General features: G+C 42.4%; 1 protein-coding gene and 1 pseudogene across 1 annotated transcript in view; both read right to left on the bottom strand.

Moving 5' to 3' along the window:
• Positions 1-22,517, bottom strand: part of PKD1L3 (polycystin 1 like 3, transient receptor potential channel interacting) — a 58,574-nt gene that overhangs the window by 19,895 nt on the left and 16,162 nt on the right. The window contains 12 exon segments of the mRNA XM_059999300.1: positions 3,559-3,569; positions 4,253-4,381; positions 4,384-4,478; positions 4,579-4,771; positions 5,407-5,546; positions 5,548-5,594; positions 6,033-6,257; positions 6,621-6,819; positions 10,638-10,781; positions 16,225-16,406; positions 16,690-16,791; positions 20,777-20,986. Of these exon segments, the coding sequence (XP_059855283.1) occupies positions 3,559-3,569; positions 4,253-4,381; positions 4,384-4,478; positions 4,579-4,771; positions 5,407-5,546; positions 5,548-5,594; positions 6,033-6,257; positions 6,621-6,819; positions 10,638-10,781; positions 16,225-16,406; positions 16,690-16,791; positions 20,777-20,986 (1,677 nt within the window).
• LOC132417411 (U2 spliceosomal RNA) lies at positions 20,254-20,433 on the bottom strand (annotated as a pseudogene).

Below are 22,517 nucleotides of genomic sequence, written 5' to 3'. Positions count from 1 at the left end.
GTGGGGAAAAATTATGATCATTCTGTGACATTTAAAGATTTGTGTCAAAACATTAAAATCTCTTATTGTTCGTTATAAAGGTACAAGGAAAAATTTAGAAGTAGAAAAACTAATATGTAATTTAAAATATTAGAAACGTTGAGAATTAAAGTTACTTCTTTGTAGAAAGTTTATCAAGAATAATTTGAACAGTGCTGGCCTTCCTCTTGTATAACTTAGGATACGGGGAGAGCATTTTGTCTGTGCCTTTGGTGAACTGTCATACTGTTTTAAGTTGGCATTGGCTTCCAGCATCTTATCCTTTATGCTTTCGATGCTGTGATATATCTCCGAGAGTCACTTTAATGTTAGTTTTTTGCCAGTGTTACTTCCTTTGGGACACCATCATCCTTTTCTTCATAACCAATTTCTACATTTATGTTGGTAAGTTTGACTTTACTAAGTTCACCTGGCTGCGTATCTACAGTTTCTTGAACACAGGCCACCTTCCCATGGTCAGCGGCTTCTTGTATAACTCCATTTACATTCTATTCAAATTTCACTTTCAGTGTTATTTTGTTAATTTGCTGCATTTTCATCTCTGTTGGCCAAGGTCCTCTTTCAATTATCCATTTCATGGTAAATGTCACAGAGTTTATGACTGGGAGACAAAGAAATAACACAACTACACAATTTGCTGTCTGTACATAAACAGGATCACAGGTGACCAATCACCCAGACTTTGAGAAGTGACACGATTGATCACTGATCATGATGTGCACCTGTTAATTTATGTAGTGAATTATGGCCATTAGAGATGGGCTGCTTCCCGTCTGGGCTCAGGATGGGGAAGGCTCTGGCTGCGTCCCTTAGGAACAGAAGTTGAAGGAATAATCTCATAGCCAACAGCTGAGAGACAGGTTTAGGAAGATTACAGGTGATAAAAAAAGCCTGGTGCTATGCATTACCTGGATGGCCCTTGCTCTGTGGGAAGAATATGCATTTCCAGCAGTTCCTGGAGTTCTTGCAGTTGGCTGACTGCATCTAGGAAGTCACAAGGCTGATGGGCCTGGGCGGGACCCAGTGTGCCTAAGTGAGATTGAAGCCTCCGCAGAACTCTGAGCAGGTAACTGTGGAAATGATGGTGGTTTTCAGGAACCACTGAAAGTACATTCCAGGTTGACACTTGGACAAGTAGAAGATTTCAATAAATAGTAATATGGGCTAAAGGGCTAGAAGCAGTTGGTACTTTATGCAATCACTCACAGTTTATATACCATGATAACTGAGATTTTTTTTTTTTTTTTTGCTATACAGTAGGTTCTTGTTGGTTATCCATTTAATTAATTATTTTTATTTTTATTTTTGGCCGCATTGGGTCTTCATCGCTGCATGCAGGTTTCTCTAGTTGTCGCGATCAGGGGCTACTCTTCGTTGCGGTGTGCGGTCTTCTCATTGCGGTGGCTTCTCTTGTTGCAGAGCTCGGGCTCTAGGTCGTGGGCTCAGTAGTTGTGGCTTGTTGGCCCTAGAGTGCAGGCTCAGTAGTTGTGGCATGAGAGCTTAGTTGCTCGGTGGCATGTGGGATCTTCCCGAACTGGGATCGAACCCGTGTCCCCTGCACTGGCAGGCAGATTCTTAACCACTGTACCACCAGGGAAGTCCTGGTAACTGAGATTTGAACTGTGTTGCTGGGAAACTGGTGTTTTTCAACTGAACCAGAGTAAATGAAATTCATGTACAAACAAACAGTGGAAGGCAAGGGCTTCCTGTTTTCAAGCATGTGTCTCCTAAAAATCAGGCTATTTTCATATAATTATCACACTTAAGGAAATGATCAATAATTTCCTAGTATACTATCTGACCCATATTAAAAATGGCTCATTTATTCAAAGGATCTAGAACAGCGCTCACCCATTAATTTTTCTCTCGTGATATTGACTTTTCAGAGGAACTAGGTTTGCATTCATAGTGATACTACTTGAAGTGTGACCCACAGATCAGCAGCAGCATCACCTAGGAAACTGTTAGGAATGCAGAATCTTGGGCCCTGTTCCAGAACTACTGTCCTCCATTTCAGTGTGTCTTTTTTTTTTTTTTTTTTTTTTGCGGTACTCGGGCCTCTCGCTGTTGCGGCCTCTCCCGTTGTGGAGCACAGTCTCCGGACGCACAGGCTCAGCGGCCATGGCTCACGGGCCCAGCCGCTCCGCAGCATGTGGGATCCTCCCAGACCGGGGCACGAACCTGTGTCCCCTGCATCGGCAGGCGGACTCTCAACCATTGCGCCACCATGGAAGCCCTCAGTGTGTCTTTTTAAGTTAACTATGCCTGGAACTAGTTGAGGCCTGTCAATAAATTCAGTATTTCTTTGCAACAGTGGAATTTTTTCATCTGTTTTATTATTACCACTCATCTTAACTGCATGTTAAGTCCCCTGGATCTACTGTTTAAGTCTCTTTTTCTTTATACTTTCAATATTTTTATATACATGTCTTATGTTTTGCATTTTAGTTTGATCTTCCTGATCCATTAATTTGAGTCTCAATAATGACATCTTTTTTTATACATATATATATTTTTCTTATTATTTTGGCTGCATCAGATCTTAATGTGGGATCTTCGTTGAGGCATGTGGGATCTTTCATTTGCAGCGCAGGCTCTTTGTTGTGGCCCTTGGGCTTCTTTCTAGTTGTGGAGTGCAGATTTTCTCTCTCTAGTTGTGGCCAATGGGATCCCGAGTGCATGGGCTCTGTAGTTTGCAGCACACAGGCTCTCTAGTTGAGGTGCGCAGCCTCAGTAGTTGTGGCATGCGGGCTTAGTTGCCCCATGCGTGGCATGTGGGATCTTAGTTCCCCAGTAAGGGATTGAACCCATGTTCCCTGCATTGGAAGGCAGATTCTTTACCACTGGACCATCAGGGAAGTCCCCAATAATGACATCTTCAATTCAACTTCTGAATTTTTAAAATCTGTAAATGTTTTTCATTTCCTAAAAGCCTTTGTCTGTGTGTCTGATGTAATGGAATCTCCTTAAGAGCTCTTGCTATTTTTTGGTTTGTCTCTTCCAGCAGTTCTTTTTATTTAAGGTGTACCTACTCCTTGTACTCTGTTCCTCTTCTAGGATCAGTGGGTCTCAAATGGGGCTGCACAATGGAATCACCTGGGAAGCTTTTGACATGTTGGGCCTTGGATCCCATCTCCAGGGATTACACTTTGATTGGTCTGGAGAGAGGCCTGGGCACCAAGAGTTTTAAAAGTTCCCCAAGTGTGCTTGTAGGTTCTTAAAGCAGAAGTAATCCTGTCACCAAAATCCAGAATATTGGAAACTCTGTAGGACAAACAACTTGGTTTCTTCAATACATATATTGTAAGAAAAATAGCAGGAATAGAGTGTGACAGAAAGAGAAAGAAGGAGGGAGAATCTATAGATTAAATATTAAAAATACTTGAGACAAACTCATTGCAACACATGGACCTTATTTAGATTTGAACAAAACAACTATAAATACTTATAAGACAACTGGGAAAATGTGAACAGACTGGATTTTAAAAATTAGTAAAATACACATAACAAAAAACTTACCATCTTTTTAAATAATTAATTAATTAATTTTTCACTGTGTTGGGTCTTCATTGCTATGCGTGGGCTTTCTCTAGTTGCAGTGAGTGGGGGCTACTCTTCATTGTGGTGTGCAGGCTTCTCATTGCTGTGGCTTCTCTTGTTGTGGAGCATGGGCTCTAGGTGTGCGGGCTTCAGTAGTTGTGGCACGGGGGCTCAGTAGTTGTGGCTCGTGGGCTCAGTAGTTGTGGCTCATGGGCTCTAAAGCACAGGCTCAGTAGTTGTGGCGCAGGGCTTACTTGCTCCGCGACATGTAGGATCTTCCCGGACCAGGGCTCGAACTCGTGTCCCCTGCATTGGCAGGCGGATTCTTAACCACTGTTCCACCAGCGAAGGGAAGATTTTTAAAAGGTAAATTTTCTGTTTTTTTTTTTTTTTAATGTAGTTTAGTGTTGGTTTTTCACTTGTCCCTCTTAACTTCCCAATCCTTTTTTGCTAAACTTCTACTAGTCCATCAGTTCTAGTTAGTTTTTTCTGTGACTACTGCACACATACCCCTAACAAATTTCACTCTGCCAATTTCCGTTTTGTTTTTTTGTTTTTGTCAAGTTGTAAGAATCATTAGACACCCTGGACTGACACCCACAGACCTCGGTTTCCCAAGCTTCCTACAACTACAATGTTTCCTCCCATGCCAGTGTCACTGTTTCTCACGTACCTTTACTGGTGATGAAGATGTTCTGAAGCAATGATAATATCGAAATAATCCAGCTGGTGGCTTGGTCTTTGTTCAGTTCCAGGTTATAAAGTGCTGCAAAAAAGGCTGAGGCCAGGCTAGTGACACCAGAAGGAGCCAGCAGAAGTAAGTCAACCATCTGAGCTGGCCATTAGAGATGGGCTGCTTCCCGTCTGGGCTCAGGATGGGGAAGGCTCTGGCTGCGTCCCTTAGGAACAGAAGTTGAAGGAATAATCTCATAGCCAACAGCTGAGAGACAGGTTTAGGAAGATTACAGGTGATAAAGAAAGCCTGGTGCTATGCATTACCTGGATGGCCCTTGCTCTGTGGGAAGAATACGCATTTCCAGCAGTTCCTGGAGTTCTTGCAGTTGGCTGACTGCATCTAGGAAGTCACAAGGCTGATGGGCCTGGGCGGGACCCAGCGTGCCTAAGTGAGATTGAAGCTTCCGCAGAACTCTGAGCAGGTAACTGTGGAAATGAAGGTGGTTTTCAGGAACCACTGAAAGTACATTCCAGGTTGACACTTGGACAAGTGGAAGATTTCAATAAATAGTAATTCCTGGTAGAAATTAGCAACTCATTAACTGATGATGAGGTTAAATTTTCCCAGTCACTGGAGACTGGACCCAACACCTGCAGAGTTATTGTCTTCTCTGAGCACACTGGTGAATTCACAGCAACTTGTACAATTCTATACTTTGATACAGAATCGAAAAACTTGTAAAGTTAATTGCACTTTTTCATCAGAACTGCAGTACATGTAAACTCTAAGTGCTCAGAAGGCCCAAACTATATTCAAGAATCCATAAATCGCATAATCTCATCATTCCATAGAAGACAAAGAAGGACAAGTTTCAATAGCCCCCGACAAAGTAGATGAAATATGGGGGTCTGAGGCAGAGGACATTTTTTGTGGGTTTTCCTTAATCCTTTACTTTGTAAGACCAGATATATTGTCTAAGAAGCCATCAGAGGGATCTAAGCTATCAGCTCCATACTGGAAGTTTAAGGAAATTAAAACAAGCAGAAGGTCATACCATGCCTGTTGGTTATGCTGAGAGGTAAGAACGAATACGAAAGTAAGAGAGTGGGAGGCTGATAAAAGATTAGATATGGAAACTTAATGAACTTTACCATTTGCCCAGTAGGGTTCTGCCCGCTGGTGACGGCCTTGACCCTCTAAGTAACAACAGACGAGGCTGGATAAGAGCTTCACCAGCTGGTTAATGTTGTAAGAAAAGAAAGAACTCCATGAAGACTGTTCGCACTCAGAGTAGGTACGTATTTCTTCTGAGTAGGAATCCCACAGTTTCCTTTAATTCCTGAATGTAGAACCAAGATGAGAAAAGTTAGTTTTACATTAAACCCAGGACCGGTAGCAATTACAGATGGTAAGAAGGCTGTTTCTTCTGGGCATATGCTTAGTGTAAAGAACCTCAGTTTTTCACTTTCTCTCCTTTTTCAGAAAGAAGTCACCTTACAGTAGCTTCAGAACTAGTTTTATGAGAGAATCTAGGATGAAAGAAGAAGAGACCGTTTGATCCAACGTTGAAAACTAAAACACCTCCAGAGTAGTACATTCTGCACACACATCAGTGCTCACATCACTCCATAATGAAGAGAAAACCAGAGGCACAGTGATGACTCGGGGGACAGGAATTAGAGAAAAACTATTAAGTTTAACAGGACCTCAGGAGCCTTGCAGGAGATCCTTTCTACTGACTTCTTCCACTACATGGGGGAGGGAGCATGACGTTTACCTGTAAAATTTGATACCAAGCTTACCTCATCTATCTCTGTGAGAGAGACAGAGGCTCAAAAGAAGCATCTGAGAGGCAGGAGGCCTGGATGGGAGGAAAGAGAGGTAGAGGTTCCTGTGGTTGAATCAACAGGAAAAGCCGCCCAATCCCAAGACTGATGGGGAAAAGGATGACAGCAGTTGGGATGCTGACGAGCAGTTCAGACCAGGTCACAGCAAATGGGCCCTGAAAGAAAAGCAGGACGTACAGCCCTCATCCTCAACAGTTAAAATCATCTCCAAGGCATTCCTCTCCCAGGTTTAAGTATTTATTTAGCAATTTAACTATGATTATCTAAGGATAACAAGTTATCATGGCAGTAAAGATCCTGATCATGTGTTAATAAAAGAGATCTGTGGGAAAATGTGTAATGTTAGAATAAATGATTATTCTCCTTTAAGAGTGGAATTAAATGAGTATATTCTAATGTGAGGGCAGCAGAGGAAAAATGAAGGCACATACTCATTCTGTTTCTAACTTTGGAAGGAAGGAGAGTGGAGTAATCAAAGGACTACGTGCCACAAACAGCACACATCAGGGCTCACCCACAGCGTGCTCATGTCTCTTGGTGGTGGTGCCGTTCATCTTTTAGAACGTGACATAGGTGACCATGTTGCAGAGAAGGAGGGTCATGCAGCAGGTGAGCCGCTGGACTCTTGTAAACTGGGTCCAGGGATGTCAAGTTGTGACTGAGAGCCACAGACAATCCTGGGTGAGATTTTCTACAATCATGGAGGAGAACAGGTGTCTAACAAGATAAATTAGAACAGGAAAGGCAGGAGATTTCATTCTGAAAGTGCCCTAGTCTAGAATGTGGTTTGCCTGGCAGCTAGCTGCACAGCAACAACTCGGCCACTGTTCAGCACCTCCGTGAAGAAGCTTTCAGGCGACTTGATGATACGATTTTTTTGTTATTTTGGGGTAAAAGGTTTTTGAAGATAAGGGTAATTTTATTGCATGAGATTTTAAAAACAAAGCTTGTTTTAGCTTTATCAGAGTTTCGATAAATCTTTTACTCTTAGAAAGTTTGCATTAAGCTTCCAGTCAAGATAGTTTGGTAAATTCATACTTGGAGCACCTTCTCTACTCCAAAAGGAACTATAAATAGGATATAAAAAGAAAGAACCCAAAACACTGGCTGGGCTTAAAAACACAATAAAAGTCTCTGAGAAAGAGGACTGGAATGAGAAACAAGATGGTAGGTGGGGAAGAAGCCACAGGATTCTGCGCTCCAGGTCTGGAAGAAGGCATACACAGGTCAAAGTCGGATTCCCATAGAGTAACTGGAACTGAAAGTGATTCATGGAGTGGGGAAAGGGAGAGTAAAGCCAACTTCACTGCCTGAAGCCAGGGTTGAGGCTGGAGCTCGTGGAAGAATTCTGCAGAACAGAAAACTGCCACAGGGCCACACATTTATAAGTAGGGAGGTGGGTGAGAGTGGACAGTCCCACGGCCAGGAACTGAGCCAAGAGATCCACTGGCTCATGACAAGACGTGCAACAGATCTGGTTTCTTTAATTTCACGGAGGAACAGGAGCTCCAAAATGGTATAACAGAATAAGACCTAGTTCTAGATTAGTGATGTGAAGGGTTGGATGAAAACATCAAAAAAGTACGAGTCAGGGATGTGTGGAGAAAAGAGAGAGAGAGGTTGAGATTTAAAAATGAAACCAACCTACACCCCCAAATTCCTAAACACATGAAGAAATCTAATGCTAAGAAAGGCAGCCAACACAGTCAGTAATTCAGGCCAGAAGAAATTAATTTCATGGGACAGTCTGACAAAGACTTTAAGTATTTCAGGTTGCTCAAAGATACAAGGAATAATGTTCACTTTAAAATAATAAAAAATTATGAAAAACAGGAATAAATTAGAACTCTTGACACTGAAAAATATGGTCCTCAAAACAAAAAAATTAGGAGAAAGGGACCTGGTTAAAGAGAAAATTAGTGAACCAAAAGGTAGTATGAAAGAATTCACCCAGAACACATCACAGAGAGACAAAAAAGATATGCACGCAAGAGCGGCTTAAAAACGTGGAGGATAGTTTCAGAGGCTCCAGCATAGAGTAAAGCAATGCCAGAGGAGCAATATTTTCAGAAGTAACATCTGAGAATTTCTGCGACTTTAAGACATGATTCTGTATATCAACACTACATTTTATGTTATGTGTATTTTACCACAACAAAAAAAATTTTAAGTACATTCTGAGTACTAAACAGTATAAACAGTGAATCTACAGTGAAAAGAATTACGGTAAAATTTGGAACATCAAGGATAAAGAGAAAATATTAAAAAGAGAAAAGACAACATACTTTAGAAGAATAACAGTTAGACTGACAGAACAGAGGCAGTGTTGGAAGGCAATTCTCTATGAATGCTTCCCATTTAGGCATTAATGAAAACTTTGCTCCTGGACTGTCTTTTCAAGTATCTTTGTATAAGCAGACAGCCCTGAAAACAGACAGTCAGGAACTCTCTTGGGAGCCGACTTATTTGCATTTCCAGATTGTAAAGATAGAGACATCCTACTCCCCAGAGACATTCTAGGGTCATAAAGATAGAAATGCCCTCTTCTCACCCCTTGAGAGATTTCTCTACATTCCAGGCTAATGAAGATAATGTCTCATTCTACAGGGAAGGATAGGCAGGTTTTCTGGCAGCTGGTATATCAGATCAGAGTCTCCTAACCTTGAGGTTCCTCTTTTGTGATGCACCTCCATTGCATGTGCAGCTAACACCTGGCTCTCATTACATCACCCTGTCGAATCTGGGAACTGACACAAAATATTGCTCTGGTTGCTACTACTGCTGTAAGTAGTAAATTGTCTAAATCCATTTGGGTCAGTGGAAACGGTGGAGTAAAGACCTCTGAAAATTCCTCCATAAAAGCAATGATAAAACTTCTCTTAAAAAGCCAGAATCAGGGCTTCCCTGGTGGCGCAGTGGTTGAGAGTCCGCCTGCCGATCCAGGGGACACGGGTTCGTGCCCCGGTCCGGGAAGATCCCACATGCCGTGGAGCGGCTGGGCCCGTGAGCCATGGCCGCTGAGCCTGCGCATCTGGAGCCTGTGCTCCGCAACGGGAGAGGCCACAACAGTGAGGCCCGGGTACCGCAAACAAACAAAAAAGCCAGAATCAAAATTTTCAGAACTCAGGTAAATAACCAAAGGTTTGTATTAACCTGGGAGTGTTTACGCAAGAAAAATGGCTGCATATTAGTAAGAACAGTGAATTTTGTGGCATTTTAAATTGCCCTATTTTCCCAGCTCCCTTTCTCTAGCTCCATGGTAACCTTAAAACCAACAGCCTTTGATCACAGTGAAAACCAGCAGCCTGGCAGTCACTAGAGGGAGGAGAATGGGGTTGGAGCTCCGTAAAAGCTTCCTTCCCCAGAGAATTGGCATTGTTTGATTTGTCTGATAGTTCCTTGGAAAACTCCACTTGCAAGGCTGTCCTTATACGATGTGACTGGAGGCTCTTCCAGTGAAAAAGGCTTTTTCCCTGAGGGCACTGTCAAAAATATTCAGAGGCGACCTGTTTACCTTCACAGCTGCCTGATATGGGAGGCAAACGACAGGCTAACCAAAAGGCTTAAATGGAAAAGCTGGAAAATGAGAAGTCCACAGGAGTTTTGAAAAGCTCTGACACAGTCATACACATGCCCAGGGCTGTATGCATGCTCGGGAAATACCTGAGAAGGCCCTACGCTTTCACCCCTGGGTGACCCTGAAGCTCTCAGCAAGCAGGAAGTGAAGGCTGAGGCAGAGCTGTCAGTTGCCTTGCTGAGTGCTAAAGGCACGGCACAACATGCATGCAAAACCCCTCAGCAAAGACTGGGAGACTGACTGGTTCAGGCATTTAAAGAAGTCTCTGTCTAGTTATTAGCTGACCACTAAGCTAACTGAGCAGAAACTTCAGTTTTCACACATGACAAAGAATACAGACGTTACAGAATTAGTTAGAAACAGACACTAGACAACAACAAACACTAAGAACAACAAATACTGGGGGAGAGGAAGGAAATCTGATCTTCAGAGTTGCCACATTCTATTATTTAAAATGTCCAGTTTTCAACAGAAGATCACAAGACATGAAAAGGAACAAGTATCTCTCTCTCTCTCACACCCCCCCGCCACACAAGTCAATAGATTATTGTTGAGGAAGCCAAGACACTCGGTTTACTAAAGATTTCAAATCAGCTATTTTAAATATCTTCAAAGAACTATAAAGGAAATCATATCAAAGAACTAAAACAAAGTCAATGAGAATGCTGTCTTGCTAAACAGAGAGCATCAGTGAAGATACAGAAATTATTTTTAAAAAGAACCAAATAGAAAGTCTGCAGCTGGAAAAATAAAAAGACTGCAGCTGAAAAATACAGTAAGTGAAATGAAAAGTTCACTAGGGGCTCAGCAGCAGATGTGAGCAGGCAGGAGAAAGAATCAGCAGACTTGAAGAGAGATCAATTGAAATTATCCCATCTGAGGAACAGAAAGAAAAAGGAGTGAAGAAAATGAACAGAGCCTCAGAGACATGTAGCGCACCATAATTTCTCAAGAGTACCTAAAGGAAAAGAGCTCCTTCTCTGAGACTGGTATGAAGCTCCAGTCACGCTCACACTCTCCAAGGTCCATGGCCAGCCAACAATTGCACAGGAAATGCCATTTCCTTTTACCTGCCATGTCAGTGACAATTTACATACCTATAGTAAAAAAAAAAAGACAATCATGTTAGGGAGGTGGGCATGAATCAGTTGCTGTAATAAGAAGTAATCTTAGGGAAACAACCTAATTGTCCACTGATGGCTGAATGGATAAAGAAAATGTGGTATGTGTACAAATGGAATATCATTCAGCCATAAAAAAGAATGACATTTCGCCATTTGTGACAACGTGAATAGAGGGCATTATGCTAAGTGAAATAAGTCAAATAGAGAAAGACAAATAAATACTGTATGATCTCACTTAGATGTAGAATGTAAAAACAAAGCAAAACACAAACGAAAAACCAAAACCAGGGATATCCCTGGTGGTCCAGTGGGTAAGATGCAGGGGGCCCAGGTTCAATCCTTGGTCGGGGAACTAGATCCCATGTGCTGCAACTAAGAAGTCTGCATACCGCAACTAAGAACCAGTGCAGCCAAAAATAAATAAATAAACAACACACCAGAGTTCATCAAATAGGTTTAAAGAAAAAAAACAAAACCAGAACGGAGTTCATAGATACAGAGAACAGATTAGTGGTTGTCAGAGGTAGGGGGTGGAGGGCTGGGTGAACCAGGGGAAGGAAGTCAAAAAGTACAAACTTCCAGTTATAAAATTATCAAGTCATGGGGATGTAATGTACAGCATGGTGACTATAGTTAATAATATTGTGTTGCATATTTGACAATTGCTACAAGAGTAGATCTTAAGAGCTTTCAGCACAAGAAAAACAAAATTCTGTTAACTATGTATGGTGACGGTTGTTAACTAGACTTACGGTGGTGGTGATTTCACGATATATACAAACCTCGAATTATTATGTTGTAGACCTGAAACTAATGCAAAGTTGTATGTCAATTATACTGCAATAAAAATTAATTTAAAAAAGAAGTAATTTTTCACTGACAGTGAGTGTCCAAGTAAATGGATTCTGTTTCATCATGGGGCAAGAATTAAAGAAAGAAACCAGAGCTGATCCCGTTTTTTCCTTCCCAACCTCTAAGGGAGTTCATGTACCAAACACCAGAAAGCAGACTTCCATAACCTCGGAATAGTTCAGTGTGTGTTTGTATTCTATAAGTTTTCTTGTTCCACATGTGACAGTGCCCTGCCACCTCTGTAAGCATCCTATCTGCCTCTACCTTTAATTACCAGGGTCTGAGGGGGTGTCTTTGGGGGGTGAGGTGGGGAGTGGTCTTTAATGTTTATATTAATGACTTGTCCTATTTGGGTCTGTGGCTTGGTCTTGGCTTCAGAGCCACAGGCCCTGAAGTTGCATCCTCTTTCCAACCACAGTGTTTTACCATGTGTCTACCTTCTCCCCTAATTTCAATCATCAACGAACTTGTCCTCAGGGACCCTTAGTCGTTCAGCCTGTTTAACTTCATCTGTACCTAGTCAGCTAATCTCCTCCTTTACTGTAAGGATGCTACTTCCCCAAGAGTCTCTATGAAACCATTCAAATCTCTCTGGTCAAAAGTCTTGCTTAATTTAGTTGGAAATTATTTTCTGTGCAAGGAGTACAGATTGCTTTAAAGCTAAAATATTTCTGGGACTCTCTTCCTGAGGCAGTTTATAAAATCACAGGTGACTAAGTTGCATTTGAGTTAAACTTAGCTACTGCTACATGGTGGAGTCGAAGGATGTGCGCTCACTCCCTCTTGAGAGGAATCACAACTAACTGCTGAACAATCATCGACAGGAAGACACTGGAACTCACCAAAAAAGATACCCCACACCCAAAGACAAAGGAGAAGCCACAGTGAGACGGTAGGAGGGGCGCGATAACAATAAAATCAAAACCCATAACTGCTGGGTGGGTGACTCACAGACTGGAGAACACTTATACCACAGAAGTCCACCCGCTGGAGTGAAGGTTCTGAGCCTCACGTCAGGCTTCCCAACCTGGGGGTCCGGCAACAGGAGGAGAAATTCCTAGAGTATCAGACTTTGAAAACTAGTGGGATTTAATTGCAGGACTTTGACAGGACTGGGGGAAAGAGACACTCCACTCTTGGAGGGCACACACAAAGTAGTGTGCGCGTCAGGACTGAGGGAAAGGAGCAGTGACCCCAGAGGAGACTGAACCAGACCCACCTGCTAGTGTTGGAGGGTCTCCTGCAGAGTCAGGGGGTGGCCGTGTCTCACCGTGAGGACAAGGACACTGGCAGCGGAAGTTCTGGGAAGTACTCCTTGGCGTGAGTCCTCCCAGAGTCCGCCATTAGCCCCACCAAAGAGCCGGGTAGGCTCCAGTGTTGGGTCGCCTCAGGCCAAACTACCAACAGGGAGGGAACCCAGCCCCACCCATCAGCAGACAAGCGGATAAAGTTTTACTGAGCTCTGCCCACCAGAGCAACAGCCAGCTCTACCCACCACCAGTCCCTCCCATCAGGAAACTTGCACAAGCCTCTTCGATAGCCTCATCTACCAGAGAGCAGACAGCAGAAGCAAGAAGAACTACAATCCTGCAGCCTGTGGAACGAAAACCACATTCACAGAAAGATAAATTTAGCTACTGTTAAAGCTTTCATTTAAGAGCAAAGTATAAAAAAGGAGAAAATACTCATTTTCTGATTGGTGAGAAAGTAGTCACGGGTCTTTTTGTGCTTTTATTCTCTTATTCATACAGAAGAGAAACAGAGACTCTAATGTGTGTTAGAAAAATCTAGTTAATGCATTCAGTATGACCAATAGAAAGATATAGAAAGCATTATCATTTCCTAAGAAAAAATGCTGGCTGTCTGTTTTTTATTGGGGGTGGGTAGTTCTTTTGCTTTTCTGTTTTCCAAGTTTTACATTCAAACAGCTATTACTTTTGCAATTAAAGAAAGAAAAGCAGATGTTGACTAAAGAAAGTCTTCCAAAGAGCCTTAATAACAAGCTGATATGAAGCTCTAGAGGTGAACAGGTAACTCTGAGAATTTAATTGTAACAAATATTTATTGTTACAATATTGACTGTAATTACCAATTGTAACAAATATTTATTGAGTCCTACTATAATTTTGGCACTGTATGAGTTTTGTTTTTTTTTTTTTTTTTTTTGCGGTACCCGGGCCTCTCACTGTTGTGGCCTCTCCAGTTGCGGAGCACAGGCTCCGAACGTGCAGGCTCAGCGGCCATGGCTCACGGGCCCAGCCGCTCCGCGGCATGTGGGATCTTCCCGGACCGGGGCACGAACCCGTGTCACCTGTGTCGGCAGGTGGACTCTCAACCACTGCGCCACCAGGGAAGCCCCTGTATGAGCTTTTGAGAATACAAATATGAATAAGACAGCATCTCTATCTCTGAGGAGCATAAAGTCATTGAGTTAAAAAATATTATAATTAAAGACCACATATAAAATTAGAATTGATATAAACCAGTGATAAGAGTAAGAAAAGCGGAAAATATTATATAGGTGTGAATTCCTTTAAGTGTTTCCTCTAAGAGAAATAGCTTTTTTTAAAAAAAAAACAAAGGTTTATTTCTTCTTCATGTTACATGCATATCATGGGTTAATTGGTGGTGGGAGGGGTTCTCGATGGTGTGGTTCTGCCCATTGCAGTTACTTAGGGACTCAGAACGACAAAGCAACCACGTGGCACCTGTTTACAACTCTCTTGACAGAATTATATGGTACCACCTACGAGAAACAACTCCTTAAATTAAAAAATGTACTTCCAATAATTATAAAATAATACAAATTTATTGTTTAAAAAGATTGGAAATACCTAAAAGTACCCTGAAGAAAAACTTAAAAATTCATAATCCTACTACCCAGCAATAACTATTGGTAATAATTTAGTGTATACAGCACTAGACTTCTTCCTATACACATACTTTAAAAAAAATCAACTTTGTTGTGGTATAGTTTACACATGATAAAGGCACCCATTTAAAATGTACAAAATTCAATGCATTTTGACCAATGTATACACTTGTGTCCTAAGCACCACCGTCATCACCCTGGAAAGTTCCCTTGTGCCTTTCCCAGTCAGCCCCCCTCAGGCTCACCCTTGGCTTCAGGTGACCACTGATCTGCTTTTTGTCTCTATAGAGTAATTTGCTTTTTTTAGAATTTCATCTATGTGGAATCGTGCAGTATGTCTCCTTCTGCGTCTGGCTTCTTTTGCTCAGCATCGTGTTTTCTGAGATTCATCCACACTGCTGTGTGTCTCAGCAGATTGCTCTTTTTTGTCGTGAGAAGTATTCCATCGAATGAACATACTAACATTTGTTTATTCATTCACCCGATGGACACCTGTGTTGTTTCCAGCTTGGGGCCATTATTCATAAGGCTGCTATGAACGTGTGTCGGAATGGACATATGTCTTCATTGACCTTGGGTAAAAAACTAGGAGTGGAATTTCTGAGTCATAGGGTCAATGTATGTTTAACCTTACAAGAAACCGTCAAACTGTCCTCCACCACAGCTGTGCCATTTTACACCCACCAGTGGTGAGAGCCCTAACTGCCCCCCCCCAAATCCTGGTTTTGTTAGACTTTTTAATTTCAGTCATTCTGGTGGGTGTTGAGTGCTATCATTGTGGTTTTAATTTGCATTTCCTGATGACTAACGATGCTGAGTATCTTTCAAGTGCTTATTATACATTATTTATAAATGAAAGTGGAATGATAGTGCAACAAACCGCTTTGTAGATACCCGAACAGAAAGCAAGCAGCAAGAAGCTTATCAGGCTATCCTGGCCTCGTGGTTGGTGCGTCTAGCCTAGCAGGGAAGGACTTCTTTTGCTATCACTTTTAGGCAAGCAGCATGCTCTTTTCAGTGGCCAATATTCAGCACTGACTTGTTTGAATACCGGCCTGAGACCTTTGACTTCATTCCCTTCTTTCTTCCTAATCCCAACAAGCCAATAATCCTCAACCTTAACTCATTTTCATCATCTATTCAATAATTTCTCCACCCTCCTCTCCTAATTCTTGGAGTGTTGCCGAAGGAAGACGCAGAATCATCTGGATCTAGCACAGGGCAGGTGCACGCACTCATCACTGACCGCTTGTCGCTCTAACTCTCTAGGCACATCCCACACCGTAATTCCGTTCCTTCCCCGCTCCTTAAGCTCTTCATTTTGACCCAAAGTATATTCAGTAGACAGTCATTTACTAAATTTACTCTTTGAAGATAGTTTTCATATTTAGAGATACTTTCAATTTATGGTACTTTCGGGCACTATTTCATTATTATTTGCTGTTCACCATCATGACAACATTTGATGGAAAAAAAATCTATCATTCTACCACCCGTAAAAAATCGTGTTGTTAATTTTCCATATTTCCTTCCAGGGTTTCTTCTGCGTAGACATCTCTGAAACTAAAATCTAACAGTCATTTGTTACTATTTGGCCCAAAGCATTATAGTTATTTATCGTAAAGCCATGCAGGTCTTTCCCCAGAATGCTAAAGATCTTCAGAGAAGAAGCAACATGCCAGCTTGATACAGGTACTTACCAAGAAGGGCTGACGCCAGAACTGTCATGCCAGAGCTGCAGGGTGTGTAATTCCTGCAGAGAAGACGGAGTACCCAGGAGGAAGACATCCAGTCCCCCTCGTTCAAAGACTGCTTTCTGGGAATCACAAAGATGATGGGGTTCGCTCTGCCCCTCTGATCCATAAAGGGTGATAACCACCTATAACGTGACAACGAAAGATACAGTATAGGAAGTTATAACGGGATTCTTTTGGTTTATCTCTAAGGAGAAAGATGAGGACAGAGAAAACTGCAATTAAATGAAGCCTTGGGGTCTGAGACAAGCAGAAAGAGCTCTTCAGGTGTACAGATTAGAACCAGGAAAGATCACTGTCTGGGATCCTTGTAAAGGACAATTGGACACAGGGATATTACCAAGTCAGACTGTACCTCACATGGCAGAAGACACCAAGTAACAAATGAGGAACATTTATTTCACTAACGTTAGCTGTTGTAGCAGCCCTTCTTCGATAGCCCGTGGAGACCTCAATAAGGTAGTGGAACTGAGAACTGGGGTCATTATCAGCCAGGACAGTGACCCTCACCTGCAGGAAAAAGCAGAACCGAGAAAACTAGCACATCTTCACTTAGCATAGACCCCTGCATCCTCCAGCTAGAAACAGGAGGACGCACTGCGGCAGCTCTGTGGAAAGAAAGGGTGAGGTGTGGGGAGAAGATGTACAGATAAGTAGACCTAAGTTAAGTGACAAAAGGGGGGAATAAGGCCTGACAGTCCAGAGTTTATGTCTCTAAAATGAAATATTCATGGAATCAACTGATCGGGTCTTGGACCTCTAAATATCTCCACCTCCCACCCACCCAGAAAGGGTTATCAGATAACATACAGGACACGCAGTTAACTGTGAATTTCAGACAAATGATGAACAATTTGGGATCATACTTATACTAAAAATGCATTCACTATTTCTAATTCAAATTTAACTGTCTTGTATTTTTATTTACTAAAAATGGTAATTCTAGACCAACAGCCATAAAGAAACAGATATTTTGTGTATTCTAGAATTTCCACATGTAGGAAAATATAAGAAAGATATAGAACAGAAATTAGAAAGAAACTGTCATCACGAGGCACAATGAAGAAATCGCCGCCCAAGTAGGTTAGGTGGTTACACAGACACTGTGTCCTCAAAAGTGGGCTCTGTGGCCCAACGTGGAATAACAGTCAAGACGTTGATTCTAACTGGCGTGCTAAGAAAAGGACGCATGTAAAACACAGGCATTTAGATCTGGGAAACAAGGGCTGATCGCTTATTCTCTGCTGGTGTAAACTGGGACAACTGATGGGCACAGCAGCTTGGCAACATCTAGTAAAACTGAAGAAGCAAAACTCCTTGAATCCTGTGATTCCAGTTCTGAATGTATATCCTGGGGGAATTTCGCACACGTGCACAAGGAAACGTGAGAAAGGATGTCTCTGTCAACACTGTTTACAACTAGGAGATATCAGAACAACTTGTGTGTCCAGTAACAGAACATACAAACAAACAAATAAGTAAGCAGAGGCAAACTAATGGGCTGCTGGACTTCTCTGGTGGTGCAGTGGTTAAGAATCCACTTGCCAATGCAGGGGACACGGGTTAGATCCCTGGTCAGGGAAGATCCCACATGCCACGGAGCAACTAAGCCCATGCGCCACAACTACTGAGCCTGTGCTCTAGAGCCCACAAGCCACAACTACTGCACCTGTATGCCACAACTACTGAAGCCCAGGCGCCTAGTGCCCATGCTCCGCAACAAGAGAAGCTACCGCAATGAGAAGGCCTCACACCGCAACGAAGAGTAACCCCTGCTCGCCGCAACTAGAGAAAGCCCGCGCGTAGCAACGAAGACCCAACGCAGCCAAACATAAAATAAATAATTTTAAAAATCCACAACTGATGGACTGCTATACAGCAGTTAAAAATGAGTGAATTGAAGCTGGATTCATCAACTTGGATGAATGCTGAATGAACAAAGCAAGTTAAAAAAAGGATATAATAGGGACTTGCCTAGTAGTCCAGTGGTTAAAACTCTGTGCTTCCACTGCAGGGGGCACGGGTTCGACCCCTGGTCAGGAAACTAAGATCCTGCATGTCATGAGGCACAGTCAAAAAATAAATAAACTTAAAAAGAAAAAAAAGAATATAATAGTATCGTACCATTTACACAAAGACCAAAAGTGTGCAAACCACCATTCATGAATCCAGTTTGTCAGCCTCCCTCATTGGAAAGTAAGCTCATGAGGACATTCTTGTCCAATACTAGCTCCTATACGTGGGTCTGGAATGTATTAGATGCTCAATAAATATCTGCTGAAAGAATGAACACATAGGACTTCCCTGGTGGCACAGCGGTTAAGAATCTGCTTGCCAGTGCAGGGGACGTGGGTTTGAGCCCTGGTCCGGGAAGATCCCACATGCCGTGGAGCAACTAAGCCCGTGTGCCACAACTAATGAGCCTACGCTCTAGAGCCTGCGAGCCACAGCTACTGAAGCCCGCGCGCCTAGAACCAGTGCTATGCAGCGAGAACCTACCGCAATGAGAGGCCTGTGCACCGCAATGAAGAGCCCCCGCTTGCCGCAACCAGAGAAAGCCCGTGTGCAGCAATGAAGACCCAATGCAGCCAAATAAATAAATACATTAAAAAAAGAAAAGTTTGATCCTTTAAAAAAAAGAAAAGGAATGAACACATATACCAAATTCCGGACAGGGGTGACCCTTTGGTAAGAATGAGGAAATGAGGTTGGAGAGGGATAGATCCAGATCTTCCATTATCCCAGTGTTTTTTTTTTTTTTTTTTTTTTTTTAATTAACATCTTTATTGGGGTACAATTCCCAGTGTTTTTTTTAAATTTTAAAATACTTGAACTAAATACAGCAAAATACAAACTTTGTGATAAAGCTGAGTGGTGTCTTTAATTTTTTAATCATATTATTCCCTATAACTTTTCATATATTGTAACATTTCTTTATAAAAAATATCTTTCAAAATGTCACTAAGCAAATGAATGGAAGGTACCAATTCCACACCTGATTTTGTAGATGAAAAGCCTAAAATGCTGTCAGGATGACTGATTTCCTTCCACAGAACAAGGTTAAGTTCTGGTTGCCCAGTCCACTTTTGGCCGTTGGAGGAATTCTCATCGTGCACTCTGAGTTCTGATACTTTCATGGAGTCCAAATTACAAAGGCTTCAAGGAGGCAGGAAATGTCCTGATGCCTCTTGCAGTAGGTGGTCACTGCTGGGAGAGAAGAACATCTCCCCCACCTCGCTACTCCATGGGGTTTCCCTGCCGAGCCGCACTGGACACTTGTCAGAAGGCAGACTCTCCGGCCCGCCCCAACTTACTGCGACAGACTCTGCATTTTAACAAGCTCCCAGTCTGAGGGGTTGCATGAATGGTGCGGAAGCCTTCCAAGGAATCCTCGTTCCTTGTATTCTCAATCTGGATAACACTCTCACATTAAAAAAAAAAAAAATTATCTGTTTTTATTTTTGGCTGTGTTTGGTCTTCATTGCTGCGTGTGGGCTTTCTCTAGTTGCGGCGAGCCGGGGCTACTCTTTGTTGTGGTGCGCGGGCTTCTCATTGCAGTGGCTTCTCTTGTTGCGGAGCACGGGCTCTAGGCACATGGGCTTCAGTAGTTGTGGCTCGTGGGCTCTAGAGCGCAGGCTTAGTAGTTGTGGTGCACAGGCTTAGCTGCTGTGTGGCATGTGGGATCTTCCCTGGCCAGGGATCAAACCCGTGTCCCCTGCATTGGGAGGCGGATTCTTAACCACTGCGCCACCAGGGAAGCCCTATCAGATCTTTTAGGAAGAGCTGCCTCAGGATTTCCAGACGCTTACAGCCCATTCTTTGTGCACATGAAACCAGACAGGATCTCACAGGACCACTAGTGTGAAAACGTACAGCACCCTTTTAAAGCGGTCAGACACCTGGAACGAGGCAGTAATTGCAGAAGGGACAGTCTGTCCCCACCTGGCTTAGAGTGTACAGGAATCTGTTAGCTTATTTTTAAGTACAAGAGTTCTCTCTTTTTTTTTTGGAGTGAACGGAGCAAGCTCCTATTCCAACTCCCTGCTCCAAAAATCCAGTTGCTATATTGTCCTTGAACAGAGGCTGTATCAGATATTAAATTGACATAAATAGATACTACACTTGATCTTAGCCAAAAGGCCAAGAAGCAACAAAAGTTCTCTTTTATGCAGCAGAAAGTCGGCCTCATTTTACCCTCCGCATATTTAGTACTTGTAGAATTGATCAGCTTCCATATACCACTTGTCTTACTTTATGTAGATTGTCAGATTCACCCTGGACTAATGTTTGGGGAAAAAATGACAAATCTAAAGCAGAAGCCTGCTCCAAAGAGACACGTTCTCTCAGCCCACCACACACGCCTCCTACTTTTAACCAGGCTGATTTATCTCCCTTCCAACGCTTTTGCTTTCTGGGCCGCCCCAAATGAGATGACAGAGCCCTGAGTTTACTGCCAGCCGAAGTGGGAGAGCAGCACAAGTGGGCAGCTTCTGACCTGGCATCCGCTGCTCCTCCACGTGTCCCAGAAATAACACTGGGTGACGGCAGTGACCATCGGAAACAGGGCGGGCGTCTGCTGGGCACCCTCCTTGCTTCCATTCAACAGGGCTGTTATGTAGTAGGTGCCAACCCCATACTGCAGGCTCTCTGGAGTCAGCACCCGTGTATATTGCTCATCTGAGAACAAACAAGAGTACTTAGCTGCCTTTCAAAGGGCGTAAAAATACCATCAGAACCTTTCTTCAGAAGGGTCTATTATTATTATTTTATTTTACAAATGGGGAAATGATAAGCCTAGAATCACAAATGGTTTTAAAGAAAATGACCGGTGATATAGTCTGGGACTTTGGATGACTCCTGTTCCAATAAAAAAAAATCATATGCTTTTGATAAATTAAGACTTAGAGCTCATGAATTAGAATGTATTATGAGTTTTAGAAAAACGAAATAATCACACATCAAAATGAGTAGCTAGGGCTTCCCTGGTGGCGCAGTGGTTGAGAGTCCACCTGCCGATGCAGGGGACATGGGTTCATGCCCCGGTCTGGGAAGATTCCACATGCCGCGGAGCGGCTGGGACTGTGAGCCACGGTCGCTGAGCCTGCACATCTGGAGCCTGTGCTCCGCAACAGGAGAGGCCACAACCGCAAAAAAACCAAAAAAAAAAAGATCAGATCAGAAATAAATGAAAAAGAAATGAAGGAAACAATAGCAAAGATCAATAAAACTAAAAGCTTGTTCTTTGAGAAGACAAAATTGATAAACCATTAGACAAACTCATCAAGAAAATAAGGGAGAAGACTCAAATCAACAGAATTAGAAATGAAAACGGAGAAGTAACAACTGACACTGCAGAAATACAAAAGATCATGAGAGATTACTACAAGCAACTATATGTCAATAAAATGGACAACCTGGAAGAAATGGACAAATTCTTAGAAATACAGACTTCTGAGACTGAACCAGGAAGAAATAGAAAATATGAAAAGACCAATCACAAGCACTGAAATTGAAACTGTGATTAAACATCTTCCAACAAACAAAAGCCCAGGACCAGATGGCTTCACAGGTGAATTCTATCAAACATTTAGAGAAGCGCTAACACCTATCCTTCTCAAACTCTTCCAAAATATAGCAAAAGGAAAAACACTCCCAAACTCATTCTACGAGGCCACCATCACCCTGATACCAAAACCAGATAAAGATGTCACAAAAAAAGAAAACTACAGGCCGATATCCCTGATAAACAGATGCAAAAATCCTCAACAAAATACTAGCAAACAGAATCCAACAGCACATTAAAAGGATCATATACCATGATCAAGTGGGATTTATCCCAGGAATGCAAGAATTCTTCAATATACGCAAATCAATCAATGTACTACACCATATTAACAAATTGAAGGATAAAAACCGTATGATAATGTCAATAGATGCAGAAAAAGCTTTTGACAAAATTCAACACCCATTTATAATAAAAACTCTCCAGAAAGTAGGCACAGAGGGAAGCTACCTCAACATAATAAAGGTCATATATGACAAACCCACAGCAAACATCATTCTCTATGGTGAAAAACTGAAAGCACTTCCTCTATGATCAGAAACAAGACAAGGATGTCCACTCTCACCACTGTTATTCAACGTAGTTTTGGAAGTCCTAGCCATGGCAATCAGAGAAAAAGAAATAAAAGGAATACAAATTGGAAAAGAAGAAGTAAAACTGTAACTATTTGCAG

This window comes from Delphinus delphis, chromosome 20, assembly GCF_949987515.2.
Source record: "Delphinus delphis chromosome 20, mDelDel1.2, whole genome shotgun sequence".
In the NCBI taxonomy this organism is placed as follows: Eukaryota; Metazoa; Chordata; class Mammalia; order Artiodactyla; family Delphinidae; genus Delphinus; species Delphinus delphis.
Note: the sequence above shows the minus strand (reverse complement) of the source record. Positions and strands in the feature narration are given on the sequence as shown.